Source organism: Oncorhynchus gorbuscha, unplaced genomic scaffold (genome assembly GCF_021184085.1).
Source record: "Oncorhynchus gorbuscha isolate QuinsamMale2020 ecotype Even-year unplaced genomic scaffold, OgorEven_v1.0 Un_scaffold_859, whole genome shotgun sequence".
Taxonomy (NCBI): domain Eukaryota; kingdom Metazoa; phylum Chordata; class Actinopteri; order Salmoniformes; family Salmonidae; genus Oncorhynchus; species Oncorhynchus gorbuscha.
In genome coordinates, this window is record NW_025745847.1 from 98,239 (window position 1) to 122,305 (window position 24,067).

At 44.7% G+C, this 24,067-nt stretch overlaps 1 protein-coding gene and 1 pseudogene across 1 annotated transcript in view; one reads left to right on the forward strand and one right to left on the reverse strand.

The window, feature by feature from the left end:
- Positions 1-1,087, reverse strand: part of LOC124020574 (guanine nucleotide-binding protein subunit alpha-13) — a 45,290-nt gene extending 44,203 nt beyond the window's left edge. The window contains exon 1 of the mRNA XM_046335813.1: positions 732-1,087. Within this exon, the coding sequence (XP_046191769.1) occupies positions 732-1,014 (283 nt within the window). The 5' untranslated portion in view covers positions 1,015-1,087. The remainder of the gene's footprint in view (positions 1-731) is intronic.
- A 1,592-nt stretch (positions 1,088-2,679) lies between these two features.
- On the forward strand, positions 2,680-20,935 carry LOC124020578 (annotated as a pseudogene).
- The last annotated feature ends 3,132 nt before the right edge of the window (positions 20,936-24,067 follow it).

Consider the following 24,067-nt stretch of genomic DNA (forward strand, 5'->3'; position numbering starts at 1 on the left):
TCCCTATGACTGTTCAAGATTCATGTTTTTAAAAACACTCAAATAAGTTTATCAATACGTTAAACTACAGCAACAAAGCTAGCTAGCTAGCGCATTAGTTAGCCAAAGCTTACTGCTAGCTGGGTACATTGCCTGATTTAAAAAAAACACAGCTGATAAAGTGTCATACTATTTTCCAACCCCTGAATAATACTGACATGGGACAAACAATAGGCGTGATATCAGGAGATATATTCAGACAACTGAATCATGTTCAAAGGGGGAAACCCCCCCACCCGGGTCTGTGTGGCTTCATCTCTTCAAATCCCACTGTTGCACAGAAACACTTTCAAATAAACATGGGCGTTTCTTCTAGCTGTGTGTGTGTGTGTGTGTGTGTGTGTGTGTGTGTGTGTGTGTGTGTGTGTGTGTGTGTGTGTGTGTGTGTGTGTGTGTGTGTGTGTGTGTGTGTGTGTGTGTGTGTGTGTGTGTGTGTGTGTGTGTGTGTGTTAGCTAGCTAACAAGGCTAGCGAAGAAAACAGATGTGAGTGCGCCCGTCCTCCCAACATAGCTAGCTAGCATACCAAGTAACGGCTACTGTTAGCATGCTAGCTAGCTGGCTACTTCCCACTCAGACATCAACCCTTGAACAGAGCAAATAAGTCAACAAAGGCCTCGGGGAAACCAAAACAAAACTTAACCAGTGGCGTTATATAAAGTACAACGAACAACCTTTAAAAAAAGTACCTTACCTTTAATTACATTACTAAAAATCGTGGCCTTGAACTCTTCTTTGGCCTTTTGATCGAAGTCCTGACCGTGGATGATGCGCATCTGCTTCAGGAAAGTGGACTTGCCGCTTTCACCCGCTCCGAGTAGGAGAATCTTCACCAACCGTTTCACGTACGGTTTATCCCGCGAAATACGTTTGTCTATTTCTTTAGATTTCCTTAATTGTTCTGCCTCGTTACTCGTGAGGATACAGTTGGGAAAACATACAGATAAAACGGACCGGGACGGCAGGAAATCCGCCATCTTTGAAACAACTTCATCGATACAGTAGAGAGAGTTGGTTTGAGGCTTAGCGACTGGAGAGTCTTACTCGCGGGCGGGTGGGGCGGGGCGCGATTACGATAACGTTAGTGTGTGTGTGTGTGTGAGCGCGCACAGGGCGAGCACAATGAGGGGATTCGTTTAACTGGCCTGGTTACCGCGGCGTGTGGAGTTTAAACCGGGTGAAAAGTGATTGCATTCGTTTTGGTACCGGGCTTGCCTCCCGGGCCTGAGCCAGGTAACCCGCTCTGGCCGAAGACGGCGAAGTCGGCTGAAAATATAAAAGTGACGTTTTCAAGCACGTGGATTGATGAGGAGGGTCCTGTATTTTTACATGCGAAAGTGATTGCTTTTGATAAAAACGATTTATCTGCCTTCCCAATGAAAACTAGTATGACAAATCTTATGTTTATTGTATGGAAAAGAGATGTATATGTTTTTGGACGATGCCTTGTTGACAACATGACCGAGCGGTGCAGATTGCTGTTTGATTTGAGAAAGGTGCTCCTCCCTCGCAGTTTTCGCCCGATGATGTGACAGGACATTGCCCGGTTCAACCCAGGCCAGTGTAATATAATTTTCTCAATGTGAATAAACGTTTGGGCGGATGACAAAAGGTCTAGATTGCCCATATCCTCATATTTTGTTACACTTTGAAGCTCACTCATTGCAATTTCTAGAGTAACTGAAATTCATTGTTTTAGACCAGCCTACAAGTTATTTATGGCTAGGGCTATTTCAATATAGGAATTTGTTCAAAAGGTAATTGCGAATAATAATTGATAACACAATTGAAAAATCATACCTTTAATACAGTAACAAACCATAGCCTACACACATTGTGCCTCACTTAGAAAGACGAGTCGCCATCTTGGAGAAACAGCAACAAAATAAACAGTCGGTGGGTGTATTTGATTAACGTTTTATTAAAAAGCATGGATTTCAACAAACAAAGACAGGCACGCAACAACAAGATTCACTCCGAACACTCTCGTCTGCACTCCACCTTGCGGATGTGGTAACGTGGAGGTGGTGAGGCTTCGGGAGATGAGATATACACTGGTTACAACATGACAACACATCAGAAGGATGCACTGCAATGCAGGTCGGCATAATTTAATATCATGCATTTATCAGCAGTACCACCTGGGTGCGGTAGAGGGCAGTGTATACCCGGGGAGTCATGTCGGTCCGACACCTTCACCTGTGGTATCGTTTTTGGCACCATCTGTGGTTAAGGTAGACTAGCCCTAGTTTACCTGTGAAATTCATAGGCTTAAATGAGAGATCAAATTACAAAAAAATATATATATGTGACAAATTATTATTATTTTATCATCCAGTGAATTGATCGCAAAAAAGTTGATTGTTTTTATCCTTCCTCTTTCACCACATTCTGGGGCGACAAATATTTCACCTGGATTTAAAAATATATAGTTCTATATTTCAATAAACGATAATCCAGCTACTGTTACATTTCAATTCAAGGTTTTACTGTCATAATGCCACCAAATTGATAGTTGCTTGATGGTGTGACGTATGTTGGTGTCACTGTCACACGTAACAGGTTATTAAACCAGAGTTTAGCCGAGCTGTCATTGGTCGATAAATCCGTCCTCGCGCTTTCTGGCCCCTCTCACGCAATCTCTGACGCGCGGTCAACGGAATAGGCTACGGTCCCAGCCCCGGGTATACCTTTATACCTGTGTGATCACTTTTTTTTCCATGAACATTTCATACCTGGATTTTCTTCTTTAGGTCCGCGTATCGACTGACCGTAAACATGACAATTAGGACGCTGAGAGATTATGGTCAGCACTACCGACCACGGATGGCATGCCTAAAACATGTAGGTTAATTACCAATACGTTTATGTCATTTATCAGTACTTTTACATGTTTTGAGAAAAAGGTAATAGACTTTAGATAAACTAAAAGTTCACATCATGTCGATTGATTTGAGGTGTGCTGGTGATGCCTACTTGTTGATAGATTATTATAGTTTACAGTAAATTCACGAGGAGCCCCAAGATTGTTGTTTCAATTTCCCCTTCCATTTCTTAAAAAAAACGAATCAATTGGTTTGTAAAAGTTAATTGTATAATGTTGTTTATTTACAAGAGGTTCTAATTTGGTGGATTTGGCCATAATCCTGTTCCCATCCAATTACAAATGGAAATGGAACAGCTGGGAAGTCATCACGACTTTCAATGTGGTAGTCTGCATAGCGTCATCAAAAGATGCTACTAGACTCACGTTATTGTTTCATTCCCTGTAGGCTACTGTATATTTATTTTGTTCACAGCGAAGAGATTGTAAACCTCTCAGAGATCCAATCTAAATCTAACCTCTAAACAAGGCTTTCTTATACTTGTGGGTCAGGACTCAAAGTGGGCCCTGGGTAAATGTGGAGAGGTGGGTAGTGAGTTATGAGAATACATCTATAATCACCCACTATTTCTTCTTGATTCGGTCGTTGTTGGACCGTTTGTGTCACAGGAGGACGGTCAATTTCTTATTTGGGTCTCAAGCTAAAAAAGTTTAAGAACCCCTGCTCTAAACCAATTAGCTGCTTGGACAGCAGGGGGAAATGGCTCTGAGCCAATCAGGTCATCCACATCTCAGAAGTCAGGAGGTATCATACAGAACACATCACTATGACCTTTGACCTGATAGGACTGTTTTCTTCCATTTCGTTGAAACAAACCAAAGTGTATTTTGAGTCTGGGTGTCTCTCCCCCCCCCAACATGTTCCAGGTGGAGGTGTTTGTGGTTGAGATGCAGGATCCTAAGAGTGGGGTAAAGGGTGCCGACCAGAAACTCAATGTAACCATTATTCCACACGTCATCAACGGTGAGTCACAGCACCAGATGGTCGCCCCACTGAGAGACATATCTCCTGTATGACAATGTTTTGTCCTAGATCCTTTTCCTGGTGGAGTGAAATATAACCACTGTAGCCATGTAGCAGGGCTGAAACAACCCAAACGTTCAACTGAAGCCAATAGAGAGCTAGGTAGCGACGCTGCCCAGTAGGGGAAACAGTAGGGAAACACCTCCCAACAATGCTACATTGTTGTTATTTTAAAAAAAAAAGAATTCTGGGAAGTTGTGGGTAGTTTTTGGACAAGCTAAGATTCTAGAGCTGCGGCAGACTGTTTTGTAGACCGCCTGCTAGGCTTGCTACTGAAGGTTATATAAGACAGCTCTCAATTGGATCAGATCTGTGTGGGGGCTTTGTGCTCCCAAACTGCCCTCTAATCCCTGGCTAAGACCAGGGCCAGAGGGGAAAGGTCACACTTACATCCCAAATGGCACAGTGCACTGTGTAGACTTATGGGCGTGGTCTAAACTAGAGCACTATAGAGGGAATAATGTAGCAACATGGTCCTTCTTTCCCTTCATCTCCAGCCCTCCTGTTCATCCCAAATAGCACCCTATTCCCTACATAGTGCACTGCGTAGACTTATGGGTGTGGTCTAAACTAGAGCACTATAGAGGGAACAATGTAGCAACATGGTCCTTCCTTCCCTTCATCTCCAGCCCTCCTGTTCATCCCAAATAGCACCCTATTCCCTACATAGTGCACTACGTATCCTTATGGCCCCTGGTCCAAACTATATAGGAAATAGGGTGCCGTTTGGGCGAACAGGAGGGCTGGAGATGAAGGGAAGGAAGGACCATGTGACAGACAGGAAATTGTCATCACAGTCATGGTACTTCCTGCTTCAGTGCTGGTTGTTATTGTGATTTGTAGTTTTTCATGACAAACAGACAGATACAGTGCCTTGCGAAAGTATTCGGCCCCCTTGAACTTTGCGACCTTTTGCCACATTTCAGGCTTCTAACAAAGATATAAAACTGTATTTTTTGTGAAGAATCAACAACAAGTGGGACACAATCATGAAGTGGAACGACATTTATTGGATATTTCAAACTTTTTTTAACAAATCAAAAACTGAAAAATTGGGCGTGCAAAATTATTCAGCCCCTTTACTTTCAGTGCAGCAAACTCTCTCCAGAAGTTCAGTGAGGATCTCTGAATGATCCAATGTTGACCTAAATGACTAATGATGATAAATACAATCCACCTGTGTGTAATCAAGTCTCCGTATAAATGCACCTGCACTGTGATAGTCTCAGAGGTCCGTTAAAAGCGCAGAGAGCATCATGAAGAACAAGGAACACACCAGGCAGGTCCGAGATACTGTTGTGAAGAAGTTTAAAGCCGGATTTGGATACAAAAATATTTCCCAAGCTTTAAACATCCCAAGGAGCACTGTGCAAGCGATAATATTGAAATGGAAGGAGTATCAGACCACTGCAAATCTACCAAGACCTGGCCGTCCCTCTAAACTTTCAGCTTATACAAGGAGAAGACTGATCAGAGATGCAGCCAAGAGGCCCATGATCACTCTGGATGAACTGCAGAGATCTACAGCTGAGGTGGGAGACTCTGTCCATAGGACAACAATCAGTCATATATTGCACAAATCTGGCCTTTCAAATCAAATCAAATTTATTTATATAGCCCTTCGTACATCAGCTGATATCTCAAAGTGCTGTACAGAAACCCAGCCTAAAACCCCAAACAGCAAACAATGCAGGTGTAAAAGCACGGTGGCTAGGAAAAACTCCCTAGAAAGGCCAAAACCTAGGAAGAAACCTAGAGAGGAACCGGGCTATGTGGGGAGGCCAGTCCTCTTCTGGCTGTGCCGGGTAGAGATTATAACAGAACATGACCAAGATGTTCAAATGTTCATAAATGACCAGCATGGTCAAATAATAATAAGGCAGAACAGTTGAAACTGGAGCAGCAGCACAGTCAGGTGGACTGGGGACAGCAAGGAGCCATCATGTCAGGTAGTCCTGGGGCACGGTCCTAGGGCTCAGGTCCTCCGAGAGAGAGAAAGAAAGAGAGAATTAGAGAGAGCATATGTGGGGTGGCCAGTCCTCTTCTGGCTGTGCCGGGTGGAGATTATAACAGAACGTGGCCAAGATGTTCAAATGTTCATAAATGACCAGCATGGTTGAATAATAGTAAGGCAGAACAGTTGAAACTGGAGCAGGAGCATGGCCAGGTGGACTGGGGACAGCAAGGAGTCCTCATGTCAGGTAGTCCTGGGACATGGTCCTAGGGGCCCAGGCCAGTTGAAACTGGAGCAGCAGCATGGCCAGGTGGACTGGGGACAGCAAGGAGTCATCATGTCAGGTAGTCCTGGGGCATGGTCCTAGGGCTCAGGTCCTCCGAGAGAGAGAAAGAAAGAGAGAAGGAGAGAATTAGAGAACGACACTTAGATTCACACAGGACACCTGAATAGGACAGGAGAAGTACTCCAGATAAACAAACTGACCCTAGCCCCCGACACAAACTACTGCAGCATAATGGAAGAGTGGCAAGAAGAAAGCCATTTCTTAAAGATATCCATAAAATGTGTTGATTAAAGTTTGCCACAAGCCACCTGGGAGACACACCAAACATGTGGAGGAATGTGCTCTGGTCAGATGAAACCAAAATTGAACTTTTTGGCAACATTGCAAAACGTAATGTTTGGCGTAAAAGCAACACAGCTCATCACCCTGAACACATCATCCCCACTGTCAAACATGGTGGTGGCAGCATTATGGTTTGGGCCTGCTTTTCTTCAGCAGGGACAGGGAAGATGGTTAAAATTGATGGGAAGATGGATGGAGCCAAATACAGGACCATTCTGGAAGAAAACCTGATGGAGTCTGCAAAAGACCTGAGACTGGGACGGATATTTGTCTTCCAACAAGACAATGATCCAAAACATAAAGCAAAAATCTACAATGGAATGGTTCAAAAATAAACATATCCAGGTGTTAGAATGGCCAAGTCAAAGTCCAGACCTGAATCCAATCGAAGATCTGTGGAAAGAACTGAAAACTGCTGTTCACAAATGCTCTCCATCCAACCTCACTGAGCTCGAGCTGTTTTGCAAGGAGGAATGGGAAAAAATTTCAGTCTCTCGATGTGCAAAACTGATAGAGACATACCCCAAGCGACTTACAGCTGTAATCGCAGCAAAAGGTGGCGCTACAAAATATTAACTTAAGGGGGCTGAATAATTTTGCACGCCCAATTTTTCAGTTTTTGATTTGTTAAAAAAGTTTGAAATATCCAATAAATGTCGTTCCACTTCATGATTGTGTCCCACTTGTTGTTGATTCTTCACAAAACAATACAGTTTTATATCGTTATGTTTGAAGCCTGAAATGTGGCAAAAGGTCACAAAGTTCAAGAGGGCCGAATACTTTCGCAAGGCACTGGATATATACTGATCAATCTAATCACAAGTTAAGCTATACGGCATAAACTCCTGCACATTGTTATCAAGTGGATGGATTCTGCACTGTGTCTGTGTCTGAGCCAGGTACTATCTTCAACAGGTAGTCTGTGTGTAGACCAGGCCTGTGAGAGCCAGGTACTACCTTCAACAGGTAGTCTGTGTGTAGACCAGGCCTGTGAGAGCCAGGTAGTACCTTCAACAGGTAGTCTGTGTGTAGACCAGGCCTGTGAGAGCCAGGTAGTACCTTCAACAGGTAGTCTGTGTGTAGACCAGGCCTGTGTCTGAGCCAGGTCGTACCTTCAACAGGTAGTCTGTGTGTAGACCAGGCCTGTGAGAGCCAGGTAGTACCTTCAACAGGTAGTCTGTGTGTAGACCAGGCCTGTTAGAGCCAGGTAGTACCTTCAACAGGTAGTCTGTGTGTAGACCAGGCCTGTGAGAGCCAGGTCGTACCTTCAACCGGTAGTCTGTGTAGACCAGGCCTGTGAGAGCCAGGTAGTACCTTCAACAGGTAGTCTGTGTGTAGACCAGGCCTGTGTCTGAGCCAGGTCGTACCTTCAACAGGTAGTCTGTGTGTAGACCAGGCCTGTGAGAGCCAGGTAGTACCTTCAACAGGTAGTCTGTGTGTAGACCAGGCCTGTGTCTGAGCAAGGTCGTACCTTCAACAGGTAGTCTGTGTGTAGACCAGGCCTGTGTCTGAGCCAGGTCGTACCTTCAACAGGTAGTCTGTGTGTAGACCAGGCCTGTGAGAGCCAGGTAGTGCCTTCAACAGGTAGTCTGTGTGTAGACCAGTCCTGTGAGAGCCAGCTCACAGATTTCATGCTGTGAAGATCAATATTCACTTGTCATCCATCACACAGGGCAGGACATTCTAGCATGGATTGTCACCAAAATGAAGGTTACCACAGAAGGTAAGCAACTGGATTCTATGAATGGATTCTGCTGGGTAATTATATCAATTAATCCAACACAATTAAGGTATATTTTTTAATGTAATTATTACTTCATTACCATGTTATTATGCAAGCAAGTCACTAGTAGTTAAAGGCTGTAAACTAAAGTATAACCAAGAGCTTTGATAATATATGAACTCACCCTTCTCTCCTCTCCTCCCCCCTTCCTCTCCCCCCCTCCTCTCACCCCCTCTTCTCTTCCCCCTCCCTCCACCAGAGGCCCAGGCGTTTGGGACCATGCTGGTGGCCTACGGGTACATCTACCCCCTCCAGAACCACAGGAAGTTGGTCCTGGTCCCCGACAGCACCTCTACCGCTTCCAGGTACCTGCCTGTAACTACCTGTGTCTATCTCCCTGTATCTCCCTGTAAATACCTGTGTCTATCTCCCTGTAACTACCTGTGTCTATCTCCCTGTAACTACCTGTGTCTATCTCCCTGTAACTACCTGTGTCTATCTCCCTGTAACTATCTGTGTCTCTTTACCTGTGTCTATCTCCCTGTAACTACCTGTGTCTATCTCCCTGTAACTACCTGTGTCTATCTCCCTGTAAATACCTGTGTCTATCTTTACCTGTGTCTATCTCCCTGTAAATACCTGTGTCTATCTTTACCTGTGTCTATCTCCCTGTAACTACCTGTGTCTATCTCCCTATAACTACCTGTGTCTATCTCCCTGTAACTACCTGTGTCTATCTTTACCTGTGTCTATCTCCTGTAACTACCGGTGTCTATCTTTACCTGTGTCTATTTCCCTGTAACTACCTGTGTCTATCTCCCTGTAACTACCTGTGTCTATCTCCCTATAACTACCTGTGTCTATCTCCCTGTAACTACCTGTGTCTATCTTTACCTGTGTCTATCTCCCTGTAACTACCTGTGTCTATCTTTACCTGTGTCTATCTCCCTGTAACTACCTGTGTCTATCTTTACATGTGTCTATCTCCCTGTAACTACCTGTGTCTATCTTTACCTGTGTCTATCTCCCTGTAACTACCTGTGTCTATCTTTACCTGTGTCTATCTCCCTGTAACTACCTGTGTCTATCTCCCTGTAACTACCTGTGTCTATCTCCTGTAACTACCTGAGTCTATCTCCCTGTAACTACCTGTGTCTATCTCCCTGTAACTACCTGAGTCTATCTTTACCTGTGTCTATCTCCCTGTAACTACCTGTGTCTATAAGAGCGTCTGCTAAATGACTTAAATGTAATGTAAATGTATCTTTACCTGTGTCTATCTCCCTGTAACTACCTGTGTCTATCTTTACATGTGTCTATCTCCCTGTAACTACCTGTGTCTATCTTTACCTGTGTCTATCTCCCTGTAACTACCTGTGTCTATCTCCCTGTAACTACCTGTGTCTATCTCCCTGTAACTACCTGTGTCTATCTTTACCTGTGTCTATCTCCCTGTAACTACCTGAGTCTATCTTTACCTGTGTCTATCTCCCTGTAACTACCTGTGTCTATAAGAGCGTCTGCTAAATGACTTAAATGTAATGTAAATGTATCTTTACCTGTGTCTATCTCCCTGTAACTACCTGTGTCTATCTCCCTGTAACTACCGGTGTCTATCTTTACCTGTGTCTATCTCCCTGTAACTACCGGTGTCTATCTCCCTGTAACTACCTGTGTCTATCTCCCTGTAACTACCTGTGTCTATCTCCCTGTAACTACCTGTGTCTATCTTTACCTGTGTCTATCTCCCTGTAACTACCTGTGTCTATCTTTACCTGTGTCTATCTCCCTGTAACTACCTGTGTCTATCTTTACCTGTGTCCATCTCCCTGTAACTACCTGTGTCTATCTCCCTGTAACTACATGTGTCTATCTTTACCTGTGTCTATCTCCCTGTAACTACCTTTGTCTATCTACCTGTATATCCCTGTAACTACCTGTGTCTATCTCCCTGTAACTACCTGTGTCTATCTCCCTGTAACTACCTGTGTCTATCTTTACCTGTGTCTATCTCCCTGTAACTACCTGTGTCTATCTTTACCTGTGTCTATCTCCCTGTAACTACCTGAGTCTATCTCCCTGTAACTACCTGTGTCTATAAGAGCGTCTGCTAAATGACTTAAATGTAATGTAAATGTATCTTTACCTGTGTCTATCTCCCTGTAACTACCTGTGTCTATCTTTACCTGTGTCTATCTCCTGTAACTACCGGTGTCTATCTTTACATGTGTCTATCTCCCTGTAACTACCTGTGTCTATCTTTACCTGTGTCTATCTCCCTGTAACTACCTGTGTCTATCTCCCTGTAACTACCTGAGTCTATCTCCTGTAACTACCTGTGTCTATCTCCCTGTAACTACCTGAGTCTATCTTTACCTGTGTCTATCTCCCTGTAACTACCTGTGTCTATAAGAGCGTCTGCTAAATGACTTAAATGTAATGTAAATGTATCTTTACCTGTGTCTATCTCCCTGTAACTACCTGTGTCTATCTCCCTGTAACTACCGGTGTCTATCTTTACCTGTGTCTATCTCCCTGTAACTACCGGTGTCTATCTTTACCTGTGTCTATCTCCCTGTAACTACCGGTGTCTATCTCCCTGTAACTACCTGTGTCTATCTCCCTGTAACTACCTGTGTCTATCTTTACCTGTGTCTATCTCCCTGTAACTACCAGTGTCTATCTTTACCTGTGTCCATCTCCCTGTAACTACCTGTGTCTATCTCCCTGTAACTACCGGTGTCTATCTTTACCTGTGTCTATCTCCCTGTAACTACCGGTGTCTATCTCCCTGTAACTACCTGTGTCTATCTCCCTGTAACTACCTGTGTCTATCTTTACCTGTGTCTATCTCCCTGTAACTACCAGTGTCTATCTTTACCTGTGTCCATCTCCCTGTAACTACCTGTGTCTATCTCCCTGTAACTACATGTGTCTATCTTTACCTGTGTCTATCTCCCTGTAACTACCTTTGTCTATCTACCTGTATATCCCTGTAACTACCTGTGTCTATCTCCCTGTAACTACCTGTGTCTATCTCCCTGTAACTACCTGTGTCTATCTTTACCTGTGTCTATCTCCCTGTAACTACCTGTGTCTATCTTTACCTGTGTCTATCTCCCTGTAACTACCTTTGTCTATCTACCTGTATATCCCTGTAACTACCTGTGTCTATCTCCCTGTAACTACCTGTGTCTATCTCCCTGTAACTACCTGTGTCTATCTTTACCTGTGTCTATCTCCCTGTAACTAAGTGTCTATCTCCCTGTAACTACCTGTGTCTATCTCCCTGTAACTACCTGTGTCTATCTCCCTGTAACTACCTGTGTCTATCTTTACCTGTGTCTATCTCCCTGTAACTACCTGTGTCTATCTTTACCTGTGTCTATCTCCCTGTAACTACCTGTGTCTATCTTTACCTGTGTCCATCTCCCTGTAACTACCTGTGTCTATCTTTACCTGTGTCCATCTCCCTGTAACTACCTGTGTCTATCTCCCTGTAACTACATGTGTCTATCTTTACCTGTGTCTATCTCCCTGTAACTACCTTTGTCTATCTACCTGTATCTCCCTGTAACTACCTGTGTCTATCTCCCTGTAACTACCTGTGTCTATCTCCCTGTAACTACCTGTGTCTATCTCCCTGTAACTACCTGTGTCTATCTCCCTGTAACTACATGTGTCTATCTTTACCTGTGTCTATCTCCCTGTAACTACCTGTGTCTATCTCCCTGTAACTACCTGTGTCTATCTTTACCTGTGTCTATCTCCCCTGTAACTACCTGTGTCTATCTCCCTGTAACTACCTGTAACTACCTGTGTCTATCTCCTGTATCTCCCTGGAACTACCTGTGTCAGAGGCAGAGCAAATGACTAATCTTCATGTCACCGTCTGTCCCAACCTTTCTGCAGACCCCTTATTTCTGGCCTGTGCAGAAGTGGCCCGCTGAGGACATAGACTATGGTGGGTTTATCTTCTGTAGTGGCCCCTCTGAGGACATAGACTATGGTGGGTTTATCTTCTGTAGTGGCCCATCTGAGGACATAGACTATGGTGGGTTTATCTTCTGTAGTGGCCCCTCTGAGGACATAAACCCACCATAGTCTATCTTCTGTAGTGGCCCCTCTGAGGACATAGACTATGGTGGGTTTATCTTCTGTAGTGGCCCCTCTGAGGACATAGACTATGGTGGGTTTATCTTCTGTAGTGGCCCGTCTGAGGACATAACAGCTTTTTATTAAAAGAACTGAACACTGATTAACCAAAATAACAAAAAGAATGAACAAAACACAAAACAACTACCCACAAAACCCATGTTGGAAAAGCTACCTAAGATATGGTTCTCAATCCAGAACAACGATAGACAGCTGCCTCTGATTGAGAACCACACCCGGCCAAACAACAAAGAAATGCAAAACATAGAAAATGAACATAGTATGCCCACTCTAGTCACACCTTGCCTAACCAAAATATTTTCAGCAAACTTAACGTGTAAATATTTGTATGAACATAACAAGATTCAACAACTGAGACATAAACTGAACAAGTTCCATAGACATGTGACTAACAGAAATGGAATAATGTGTCCCTGAACAAAGGGGGTCAAAATCAAAAGTAACAGCCATCATCTGGTGTGGTCACCAGCTGCATTAAGTACTGCAGTGCATCTCCTCCTCATAAAGACTAAAGGAGTTAATCAGGGTAAACTGGGATATGACTAAAGAGTTAATCAGGGCAAACTGGGATATGACTAAAGGAGTTAATCAGGGCAAACTGGGATCTGACTAAAGGAGTTAATCCAGGGTAAACTGGGATATGACTAAAGGAGTTAATCAGGGTAAACTGGGATCTGACTAGAGTTAATCAGGGTAAACTGGGATATGACCAGGAGTTAATCAGGGTAAACTGGGATATGACTAAAGGAGTTAATCAGGTAAACTGGGATATGACTAAAGGAGTTAATCAGGGCAAACTGGGATCTGACTAAAGAGTTGATCAGGGAAAACTGGGATCTGACTAAAGAGTTGATCAGGGAAAACTGGGATATGACTAAAGAGTTGATCAGGGTGATTTTTTCCACAAATAGACAGGTATTTTTCCTTTCCATGGTAGCAACATCTTATCTATTTTGCTAACTTTCTATTAAAATGTATTATTGTAGTGAGATAACTTCTTTCTTTCGGGATATGAATACTGAGTATGTCAACTTCAGTCAGACCGACCATTTTATTGGTAAACTACACGGTAATGTAAAAGTAATATTTTTTTTGTGTTCAGATAGTGACACAATAAACATTCTGAGTCACATGTTCAGATAGTGACACAATAAACATTCTGAGTCACATGTTCAGATAGTGACACAATAAACATTCCGAGTCACATGTTCAGATAGTGACACAATAAACATTCTGAGTCACATGTTCAGATAGTGACACAAACATTCTGAGTCACATGTTCAGATAGTGACACAAACATTCTGAGTCACATGTTCAGATAGTGACACAATAAACATTCTGAGTCACATGTTCAGATAGTGACACAATAAACATTCTGAGTCACATGTTCAGATAGTGACACAATAAACATTCTGAGTCACATGTTCAGATAGTGACACAAACATTCTGAGTCACATGTTCAGATAGTGACACAAACATTCTGAGTCACATGTTCAGATAGTGACACAATAAACATTCCGAGTCACATGTTCAGATAGTGACACAATAAACATTCCGAGTCACATGTTCAGATAGTGACACAATAAACATTCGGAAGTCACATGTTCAGATAGTGACACAATAAACATTCTGAGTCACATGTTCAGATAGTGACACAATAAACATTCTGAGTCACATGTTCAGATAGTGACACAATAAACATTCTGAGTCACATGTTCAGATAGTGACATAATAACATTCCGAGTCACATGTTCAGATAGTGACATAATAACATTCCGAGTCACATGTTCAGATAGTGACACAATAAACATTCTGAGTCACATGTTCAGATAGTGACACAATAAACATTCTGAGTCACATGTTCACTCAGATAGTGACATAATAACATTCCGAGTCACATGTTCAGATAGTGACATAATAACATTCCGAGTCACATGTTCAGATAGTGACACAATAACATTCGAGTCATGTTCACTCAGATAGTGACATAATAACATTCTGAGTCACATGTTCAGATAGTGACACAATAACATTCGAGTCACATGTTCACTCAGATAGTGACATAATAACATTCTGAGTCACATGTTCAGATAGTGACACAATAACATTCCGGAGTCACATGTTCAGATAGTGACATAATAACATTCCGAGTCACATGTTCAGATAGTGACATAATAACATTCCGAAGTCACATGTTCAGATAGTGACATAATAACATTCCAGGAGTCACATGTTCAGATAGTGACATAATAAACATTCGAGTCACATGTTCAGATAGTGACATAATAACATTCCGAGTCACATGTTCAGATAGTGACATAATAACATTCCGAGTCACATGTTCAGATAGTGACATAATAACATTCCGAGTCATGTTCAGATAGTGACATAATAACATTCGAGTCACATGTTCAGATAGTGACATAATAACATTCCGAGTCACATGTTCAGATAGTGACATAATAACATTCGAGTCACATGTTCAGATAGTGACATAATAACATTCGAGTCACATGTTCAGATAGTGACATAATAACATTCGAGTCACATGTTCAGATAGTGACATAATAACATTCCGAGTCACATGTTCAGATAGTGACATAATAACATTCCAGTGCATGTTCAGATAGTGACATAATAACATTCAGTCACGTAGACAAGCTGATGATGTATTGGCCCAGTTTTCTGCACCAGGATGTGAGGTAAAGATGTGTTACATAACATGTGGTATACTTCCCCTCTCTCTCCCTAAAGCCGTCTACCTGGCCAGGAGGAAACATCCGGAAGAAGGGATGCTGGAGCCCTATGAGCAGGTACTATGGGTGGGGGATACTGCTGGGCCTATGAGCAGGTACTACGGGTGGGGTGGGGGGGGGTGCTGGAGCCCTATGAGCAGGTACTATGGGTGGGGTGGGGATGGGGATGAGCTGGTACCTGAGCCCTATGAGCAGGTACTACGGGTGGGGGGGGATGCTGGAGCCCTATGGGGTGGGGTGGGGTGGGGTGCTGGAGCCCTATGAGCAGGTACTACGGGTGGGGTGGGGTGGGGGGTGCTGGAGCCCTATGAGCAGGTACTACGGGTGGGGTGGGGGTTTGGGGGGGGATGGGGATGCTGGAGCCCTAGAGCAGGTACTACGGGTGGGGATGCTGGAGCCCTATGAGCAGGTACTACGGGTGGGGTGGGGTGGGGGGGTGCTGGAGCCCTGTCGTGAGCAGGTACTACGGGTGGGGTGGGGTGGGGGGGGGGGTGCTGGAGCCCTATGACAGGTACTACGGGGTGGGGTGGGGGGGGGGCTGGAGCCCTATGAGCAGGTACTACGGGTGGGGTGGGGTTTGGGGGGATGGGGATGCTGGGCCCTATGAGCAGGTACTATGGGTGGGGGGATGCTGGAGCCCTATGAGCAGGTACTACGGGTGGGGTGCACATCTTAAATAAATCCCATGTACTATGACAGTGAAGTGCTGTTGTCTCAGCTAGCTATCTCTGGATAAGAGCGTCTGCTAAATGACATGTTAATGTCAGGTACAGTAGCTGCCCTACCCATAGGGCTATAGTGGTGGTTTAAGGGCTGGTGTTGGTTATATTCTGTTTTCTGGGGTTCTTAAGCAGGATTGAGGAGATATATATTTCTTTACACATGTATCTGTTCTTTCAGCGTCGGGGATTTTGTGTCGTCTAACTATTTGACTTTTAGTTATTTTAGCCAAACATCTGTTGTTTTCAACAGCAACACTACGACAATCTCCACAAATGGATGAACCCCAAGTGGGATTTCATCGTGATGCAGGCTACAGAGCAGTACAAGTATGTATCCCTGTTGTCTGAAGACTGGATTTGACCGCTGTTTATGTGTCGGTAGGGACCACACACTGTGCAGGCTTTTGATCCAGACCAGCATTAACATGTCTGATTGACCTAATCAAGAGCTGTGTGATTATTTTAATCAGATGTGTTAGTGCTTGGATGAATAAAAGCCTGCACATTGTGGGTCCCCCAAGACCAGGTGTAATACAATAGTGACCTGTCTCTCTTTGTCTCCGGTATCTACCTCCTTTCCCTCTGTCTGTTTCTCCTGTCTGTGTTCTGACTGTTTCTGTCTCCTGTCTGTCTGTCTGTTTCTGTCTCCTGTCTCTCCTGTCCTGTGTTCTGACTGTTTCTGTCTCCTGTCTGTCTGTCTGTTTCTGTCTCCTGTCTCTCCTGTCTGTGTTCTGACTGTTTCTGTCTCCTGTCTGTCTGTCTGTTTCTGTCTCCTGTCTCTCCTCTCTGTGTTCTGACTGTTTCTGTCTCCTGTCTGTTGTTCTGACTGTTTCTGTCTCCTGTCTGTCATTTCTGACTGTTTCTTTCTCCTGTCTCTCCTGTCTGTCTGTCTCCCCTGTTTCTGTCTCTGTCTGTCTGTTTCTGTGTCCTGTCTGTCTGTCTCCCCTGTTTCTGTCTCCTGTCTGTCTGTTTCTGTCTCCCCGTCTGCCTGTCTCTCCCATGTCTGTCTGTTTCTGTCTCCCGTCTGCCTGTCTCTCCCATGTCTGTCTGTTTCTGTCTCCCGTCTGCCTGTCTCTCCCATGTCTGTCTGTTTCTGTCTCCCGTCTGCCTGTCTCTCCCATGTCTGTCTGTTTCTGTCTCCCGTCTGCCTGTCTCCATGTCATCTGTTTCTGTCTCCCGTCTGCCTGTCTCTCCCATGTCTGTCTGTTTCTGTCTCCCGTCTGCCTGTCTCTCCCATGTCTGTCTGTTTCTGTCTCCCGTCTGCCTGTCTCTCCCATGTCTGTCTGTTTCTGTCTCCCCGTCTGCCTGTCTCTCCATGTCTGTCTGTTTCTGTCTCCGTCTGCCTGTCTCTCCCATGTCTGTCTGTTTCTGTCTCCGTCTGCCTGTCTCTCCATGTCTGTCTGTTTCTGTCTCCTGTCTGCCTCTCTGCCTCTCTGCTGTCTGTCTGTCTGTCTGTCTGTCTGTCTGTCTGTCTGTCTGTCTGTCTGTCTGTCTGTCTGTCTGTCTCTCACCTGTCTGTCTGCCTGTCTGTCTGTCTGTCTGTCTGTCAGGGCTAATAAAGAGGAAGAAGCCAGAGAGCGGTGTTGACTGTCAGGAGAGAGCCTACTGGATAGTACACAGGCCACCAGTGAGTCCCAAGACCCACCAAAGTGTTTGTGTGACAGGGATATTGTTGCTGTCGCTCTGCGAGCTCCATAGCGACTAGTCCCCGCTCTCTCTCCATTCACCGTGACTCTGTTTCGTGAGTGGAATTGACTCTGACCCCTCCGTAAAGTCTGATGTGGTAGTAAACAGCTCGGAGGCCAAGTGTATCCTTTTATGTTATTTACTGTGGAACTCACTTGACTAGGGACTACAATGGGGCGTCTCTGCTAAGCGGCCACATGACTAATGACAAGTTAAGTCGGGTCATAACACTACGCAGAATACTCCAGTGATAGTTGTATCACCCGCTAGTGTTAATACGCATCACATAGGAACTATATCAGGTCACATCTTCCCTCCTCTAAGTCTGTAGACCTCAATACGATCTGAATGAGACCTCTGAATGAGACCTGAATGAGACCTGAATGAGACCTGAATGAGACTTGAAAGAGACCTCTATGAGACCCCTATGAGACCTGAATGAGACCACTATGATACCTGAATGAGACCTGAATGAGACCTCTATGAGACTTGAATGAGACCTCTATGAGACCTGACCTGTATGAGACCCTATGAGACCTCTATGAGACTTCTATTAGACTCTGAATGAGACCTCTATGAGACCTCTAGGAGACCTCTGAGACCTCTGAATGAGACCTCTCCTGAATGAGACCTCTAGGAGACTTCTATGAGACCTCTAGGAGACCTGAATGAGACCTGAATGAGACCTGAATGAGACCTGAATGAGACCTGAATGAGACCTCTGAGACCTCGGAATTAGACCTCTGAGACCTCTGAGACCTATGAGACCTCTGAGACTCTATGAGACCTCTATGAGACCGAATAGAGACCTCTATGAGACCCCTATTAGACTTCTGAATGAGATCTAGGAGACCTCTAGTGAGACCTCTGGGACCTCTGTGAGACCTCTCTGAGACCTCTGTGAGACCTCTAGGAGACCTCTGTGAGACCTTTGAGACCTCTAGGAGACCCCTAGGAGACCTCTATGAGACCTATAAGACCTCTAGGAGACCTCTATGAGACCTGAATGAGACCTGAATGAGACCTCTATGAGACCTGAATGAGACTGAATGAGACCTCTGAGACCTGACTGAGACCTCTATGAGACCTCTATGAGACCTCTATTGAGACCTCTATGGCCTCTATTGACCTGAATGAGACCTCTATGAGACCTCTGAGACCTCATGACATCCTATGACATCTCTATGAGACCCCTAGGAGACCTCTAGGAGACCTCCTAGGAGACCTCTAGGGAGACCTCTAGGAGACCTGAATGGGACCTCTATGGGGACCTCTATGACACCTCTATGACACTCTAGGAGACCTCTGAGACCTGAAGACCCCTAGACCTCTAGGAGACCTGAATGAGACCTGAATGAGACCTCTATTGACCCCTACGAGACCTCTATGAGACCTCTATGAGACCTCTATGAGACCTCTATTGACCTCTATTGAATGAGACCTGAATTGACCTCTATTGACCTCTATGAGACCTCTATGAGATCTCTAGGGGCCCTCTAGGAGACTTAGCCTCTATTGACCTCTAGGAGACCTGAATGAGACCTCTAGGAGACCTCTAGGGATCCCTATTGATCCCTATGAGACCCTCTAGGAGACCTGAATGAGACCTCTATGACACCTCTATGAGACCTCTGAGACCTCTATGAGTCTGTAATGTTATTACATGACCAATAATAACAAAGTTTCTCTCGTCTGTCAATGACACAATACTCGTTCCGTTTCAATAACAAAGTCATTTTTCCCCATCAACGGTTCCTGTTCTTTCTTTCAACATAAGTCTCATTCTTTTCAGTCTTTCAACTTGAACTAAAGGCTGCTGGAGTGGACTACCAGTTTCCTGCATAGAGATGTTGAGTGTTATTGTGTCTCTCTGTCTCCATGAGGCCGTGGTCCAGACAGAACAGCAACAGCAGCAGAGCTACAGCCTCATCCAGAACTAGAGGTCTACTGGGATCGATCCAGTCTGTATTACACACATTGTCAGTCAACCACTACATGAGAACTAACAGGGTAGTGAGTGAAACATCTTTTGGGAGGGGAGACATCGCCAAGGACTATGTGTGATGTAATAGAACACAGGAAAGTGATACGAGGTGTTTTTAGGACATGGGGAAAAATCAAACCTGTTACTCAGTTCAGGTAGGCCTCCACACTGCAGCAGGGAAGCTAGGAGGGCTGCTTGACAACACTGAGGAAAATCAAACCTGTTACTCAGTTCAGGTAGGCCTCACGCTGCAGCAGGAAACTAGAGGAGAGCTGCTTGACAACACTGAGGAAAATCAAACCTGTTACTCAGTTCAGGTAGGCCTCCACGCTGCAGCAGGAAACTAGGAGGGCTGCTTGACATCACTGAGGAAAATCAAACCCTGTTACTCAGTTCAGGTAGGCCTCACGCTGCAGCAGGAAACTAGGAGGCTGCTTGACAACACTGAGGAAAATCAAACCTGTTACTCAGTTCAGGTAGGCCTCCACGCTGCAGCAGGAAACTAGGGAGAGCTGCTTGACAACACTGAGGAAAATCAACAAAAAGGTTTACTAGGAAAAACTTCCCAAATGGACTAATTAGAGGAGCATGTTCAAGTAGCTTCCTATTGGTTCCATTCTTCCCCCCTCCTCTCCCTGTAACTATTCCCCAGGACGTTGCTGTAAATGAGAATGTGTTCTCAGTCAACTTAAGGGTTAAATAAAAAACAATTAAATACAAGTAATACAATGTTCTCATTCAAAATGAACAATGATTGAGGATGTTGGTGCCAGATCTGTTTGGAAAACATTGTTATGCTCATCCAGTTCCTTACCCAGGGGTCTGAGCTCCAGTTCCTTACCCAGGGGTCTGAGCTCCAGTTCCTTACCCAGGGGTCTGAGCTCCAGTTCCTTACCCAGGGGTCTGTGCTCCAGTTCCTTACCCAGGGGTCTGTGCTCCAGTTCCTTACCCAGGGGTCTGAGCTCCAGTTCCTTACCCAGGGGTCTGTGCTCCAGTTCCTTACCCAGGGGTCTGTGCTCCAGTTCCTTACCCAGGGGTCTGTGCTCCAGTTCCTTACCCAGGGGTCTGTGCTCCAGATAATATGTTGAGTTACAGCACATCATACTGACTAAACAGGTGCTTGTTGTGTCCACAGCGTCGGACACACAGTGCCATGGACTATGGTCTGGACCGCCTCATTGACCCCAATGCAGAGGAGGTAACAGGTGAGTACTGTGCTCTCTGAGACATTTCCCTTGGAAAACAGAGTGGGTCCCAAATGCACCCTGTACATTATACACTGAGTGTACAAAACATAAAGGACACCTCCTGATATTGAGTTGCCCCCCTTCCTTTGCTCTCAGAACAGCTTCAATTCGTCAGGGCATGGACTCTACAAGGTGTTGAAAGGGTTCACAGGGATGCTGGCCCATGTTGACTCTACAAGGTGTTGAAAGCGTTCCACAAGGATGCTGGCCCATGTTGACTCTACAAGGTGTTGAAAGCGTTCCACAAGGATGCTGGCCCATGTTGACTCTACAAGGTGTTGAAAGCGTTCCACAGGGATGCTGGCCCATGTTGACTCTACAAGGTGTTGAAAGCGTTCCACAGGGATGCTGGCCCATGTTGACTCTACAAGGTGTTGAAAGCGTTCCACAGGGATGCTGGCCCATGTTGACTCTACGAGGTGTTGAAAGCGTTCCACAGGGATGCTGGCCCATGTTGACTCCAATGCTTCCCACAGTTGTGTCCAGTTGGCTGGATGTCCTTTGGGTGGTGGAACATTCTTGATACACACAGGAAACTGTTGAGGGTGAAAAACCCAGCAGCGTTGCAGTTCTTGTCACAAACCGGTGCACCTGGCACCTACTACCACACCCCGTTCAAAGTCACTAATATGTTGTCTTCTCATTCACCCTCTGAATGGCAACACAGACACAATCCATGTCTCTATCGTCTCAAGGCTTAAAAATCCTCCTTTAACCAGGTCTCCTCCCCTTCATCTACACTGATTGAAGTGGATTTAACAATTGACAGGGGGGGTTGTGCCCATGCAGATCGGGGATGGGGGAGGGGTGGGGGTGTTTGAGGATACATCAGTTTCTAACACCATGAACACAGACATTCACACTGCTGACCAAATTACACAAGATTCTACTTCTGTGTTGCAGAAGTTAGATGTAATGTGCTGAAATTCTTTCCCTTGTCATATTTCAATTTGACATTTTTGTAATTTACCAGATGTTCTTATCCAGAGAGACTTACAGGCACGATTAGGGTTAAGTGCCTTGCTCAAGGGCAGATTTTCCCCCTAGTTGACTCGGGATTTGAACCAGAAACCTTTCTGTTACTGGCCCAACACTCTTAACCGATAGGCTACCTGCCACCTCATCACCCCACCAGTCTGAGATGAAGAGATGTGGGAGAGTGGAGAGAGTAGAGAGTAGAGAGTAGAGAGTAGAGAGTAGAGAGTAGAGAGTAGAGAGAGAGAGAGAGAGAGAGAGAGAGAGAGAGAGAGAGAGAGAGAGAGAGTGAAGGGAAAGTTGAGAGAGAGGAGAGAGAGAGAGAGAGAGAGAGAGAGAGTGAAAACCACCTGCTTCTCAGAGCTCTAAGAACATTACTGAGGATTAGCAGGGAGGCTACTAGACTACAGTTCTCTCTACTAGACTACAGTTCTCTCTACTAGACTACAGTTCTCTCTACTAGACTACAGTTCTCTCGACTAGACTACAGTTCTCTCGACTAGACTACAGTTCTCTCGACTAGACTACAGTTCTCTCGACTAGACTACAGTTCTCTCGACTAGACTACAGTTCTCTCGACTAGACTACAGTTCTCTCGACTAGACTACAGTTCTCTCGACTAGACTACAGTTCTCTCGACTAGACTACAGTTCTCTCGACTAGACTACAGTTCTCTCGACTAGACTACAGTTCTCTCGACTAGACTACAGTTCTCTCGACTAGACTACAGTTCTCTCGACTAGACTACAGTTCTCTCGACTAGACTACAGTTCTCTCGACTAGACTACAGTTCTCTCGACTAGACTACAGTTCTCTCGACTAGACTACAGTTCTCTCGACTAGACTACAGTTCTCTCTACTAGACTACAGTTCTCTCTACTAGACTACAGTTCTCTACTAGACTACAGTTCTCTCTACTAGACTACAGTTCTCTCTACTAGACTACAGTTCTCTCTACTAGACTACAGTTCTCTCTACTAGACTACAGTTCTCTCTACTAGACTACAGTTCTCTCTACTAGACTACAGTTCTCTCTACTAGACTACAGTTCTCTCTCTCTCTCTCTACTTCTCTTTTTCAACCTCTCTCTCAATTCAATTCAAGGGGCTTTATTGGCATGGGAAACATATGTTAACATTGCCAAAGCAATGTCTCTCTCTACTAGCCTACAGTTCTCTCTCTCTCTCTCTCTCTCTCTCCTCTCTCTCTCCCTCGTCTATCTCTACTTCTCTCTCTCTCTCTCTCTCAATTATATTCAAGGGGCTTTATTGGCAGGGGAAACGTGTTAACATTGCCAAATCAAGTGAAGTAGATGATAAACAGAAGTGGAATAAACAATGAAAATGAACAGTAAACATTACACTCACAAAAGTTCCAAAATAATATAGACATTTCAAATGGCATATTATGTGCAAATTGTTAAAGTACACAAGGGAAAATAAATAAACATAAATATGGGTTGTATTTACAATGTTCTTCACTGGTTAACCTTTTCTCATGGCAACAGGTCACAAATCTTGCTGCTGTGATGTCACACTGTGGTATTTCACCCAGTAGATATGGGAGTTTATCAAAATTGGATTTGTTTTCTAATTCTTTGTGGATCTGTGTAATCTGAGGGAAATATGTCTCTCTAATATGGTCATACATTAGGCAGGAGGTTAGGAAGTGCAGCTCAGTTTCCACCTCATTTTGTGGGCAGTGAGCACATAGCCTGTCTTCTCTTGAGAGCCATGTCTGCCTACGGCGGCCTTTCTCAATAGCAAGGCTATGCTCACTGAGTCTGTACATAGTCAAAGATTTCAACACCACAGGCCTTTTCTGGTTGGAGGGTTTTGTATTTTCTCTCTTTCTCTGCTCTTCATTTGACTGTTTGTTCTGTTGTCTCTTCCTTCAGATTCCATCACATCCTTCACCTGTTGTCGAGAGGATTGTTTACACACACACACACACACACACACACACACACACACACACACACACACACACACACACACACACACACACACACACACACACACACACACACACACACACACACACACACACACACACACACACACACACACTTTCTGCCTTACCATGCAGATTTATCTTCTTGTGGTGTAGCCTGTGACTGTGGTGTATGTTGTGACTGTGGTGTATGTTGTGACTGTGGTGTATGTCTGTGACTGTGGTGTAATGTGTGACTGTGGTGTATGTTGTGACTGTGGTGTATGTCTGTGACTGTGGTGTAGTTGTGACTGTGGTGTAGCCTGTGACTGTGGTGTA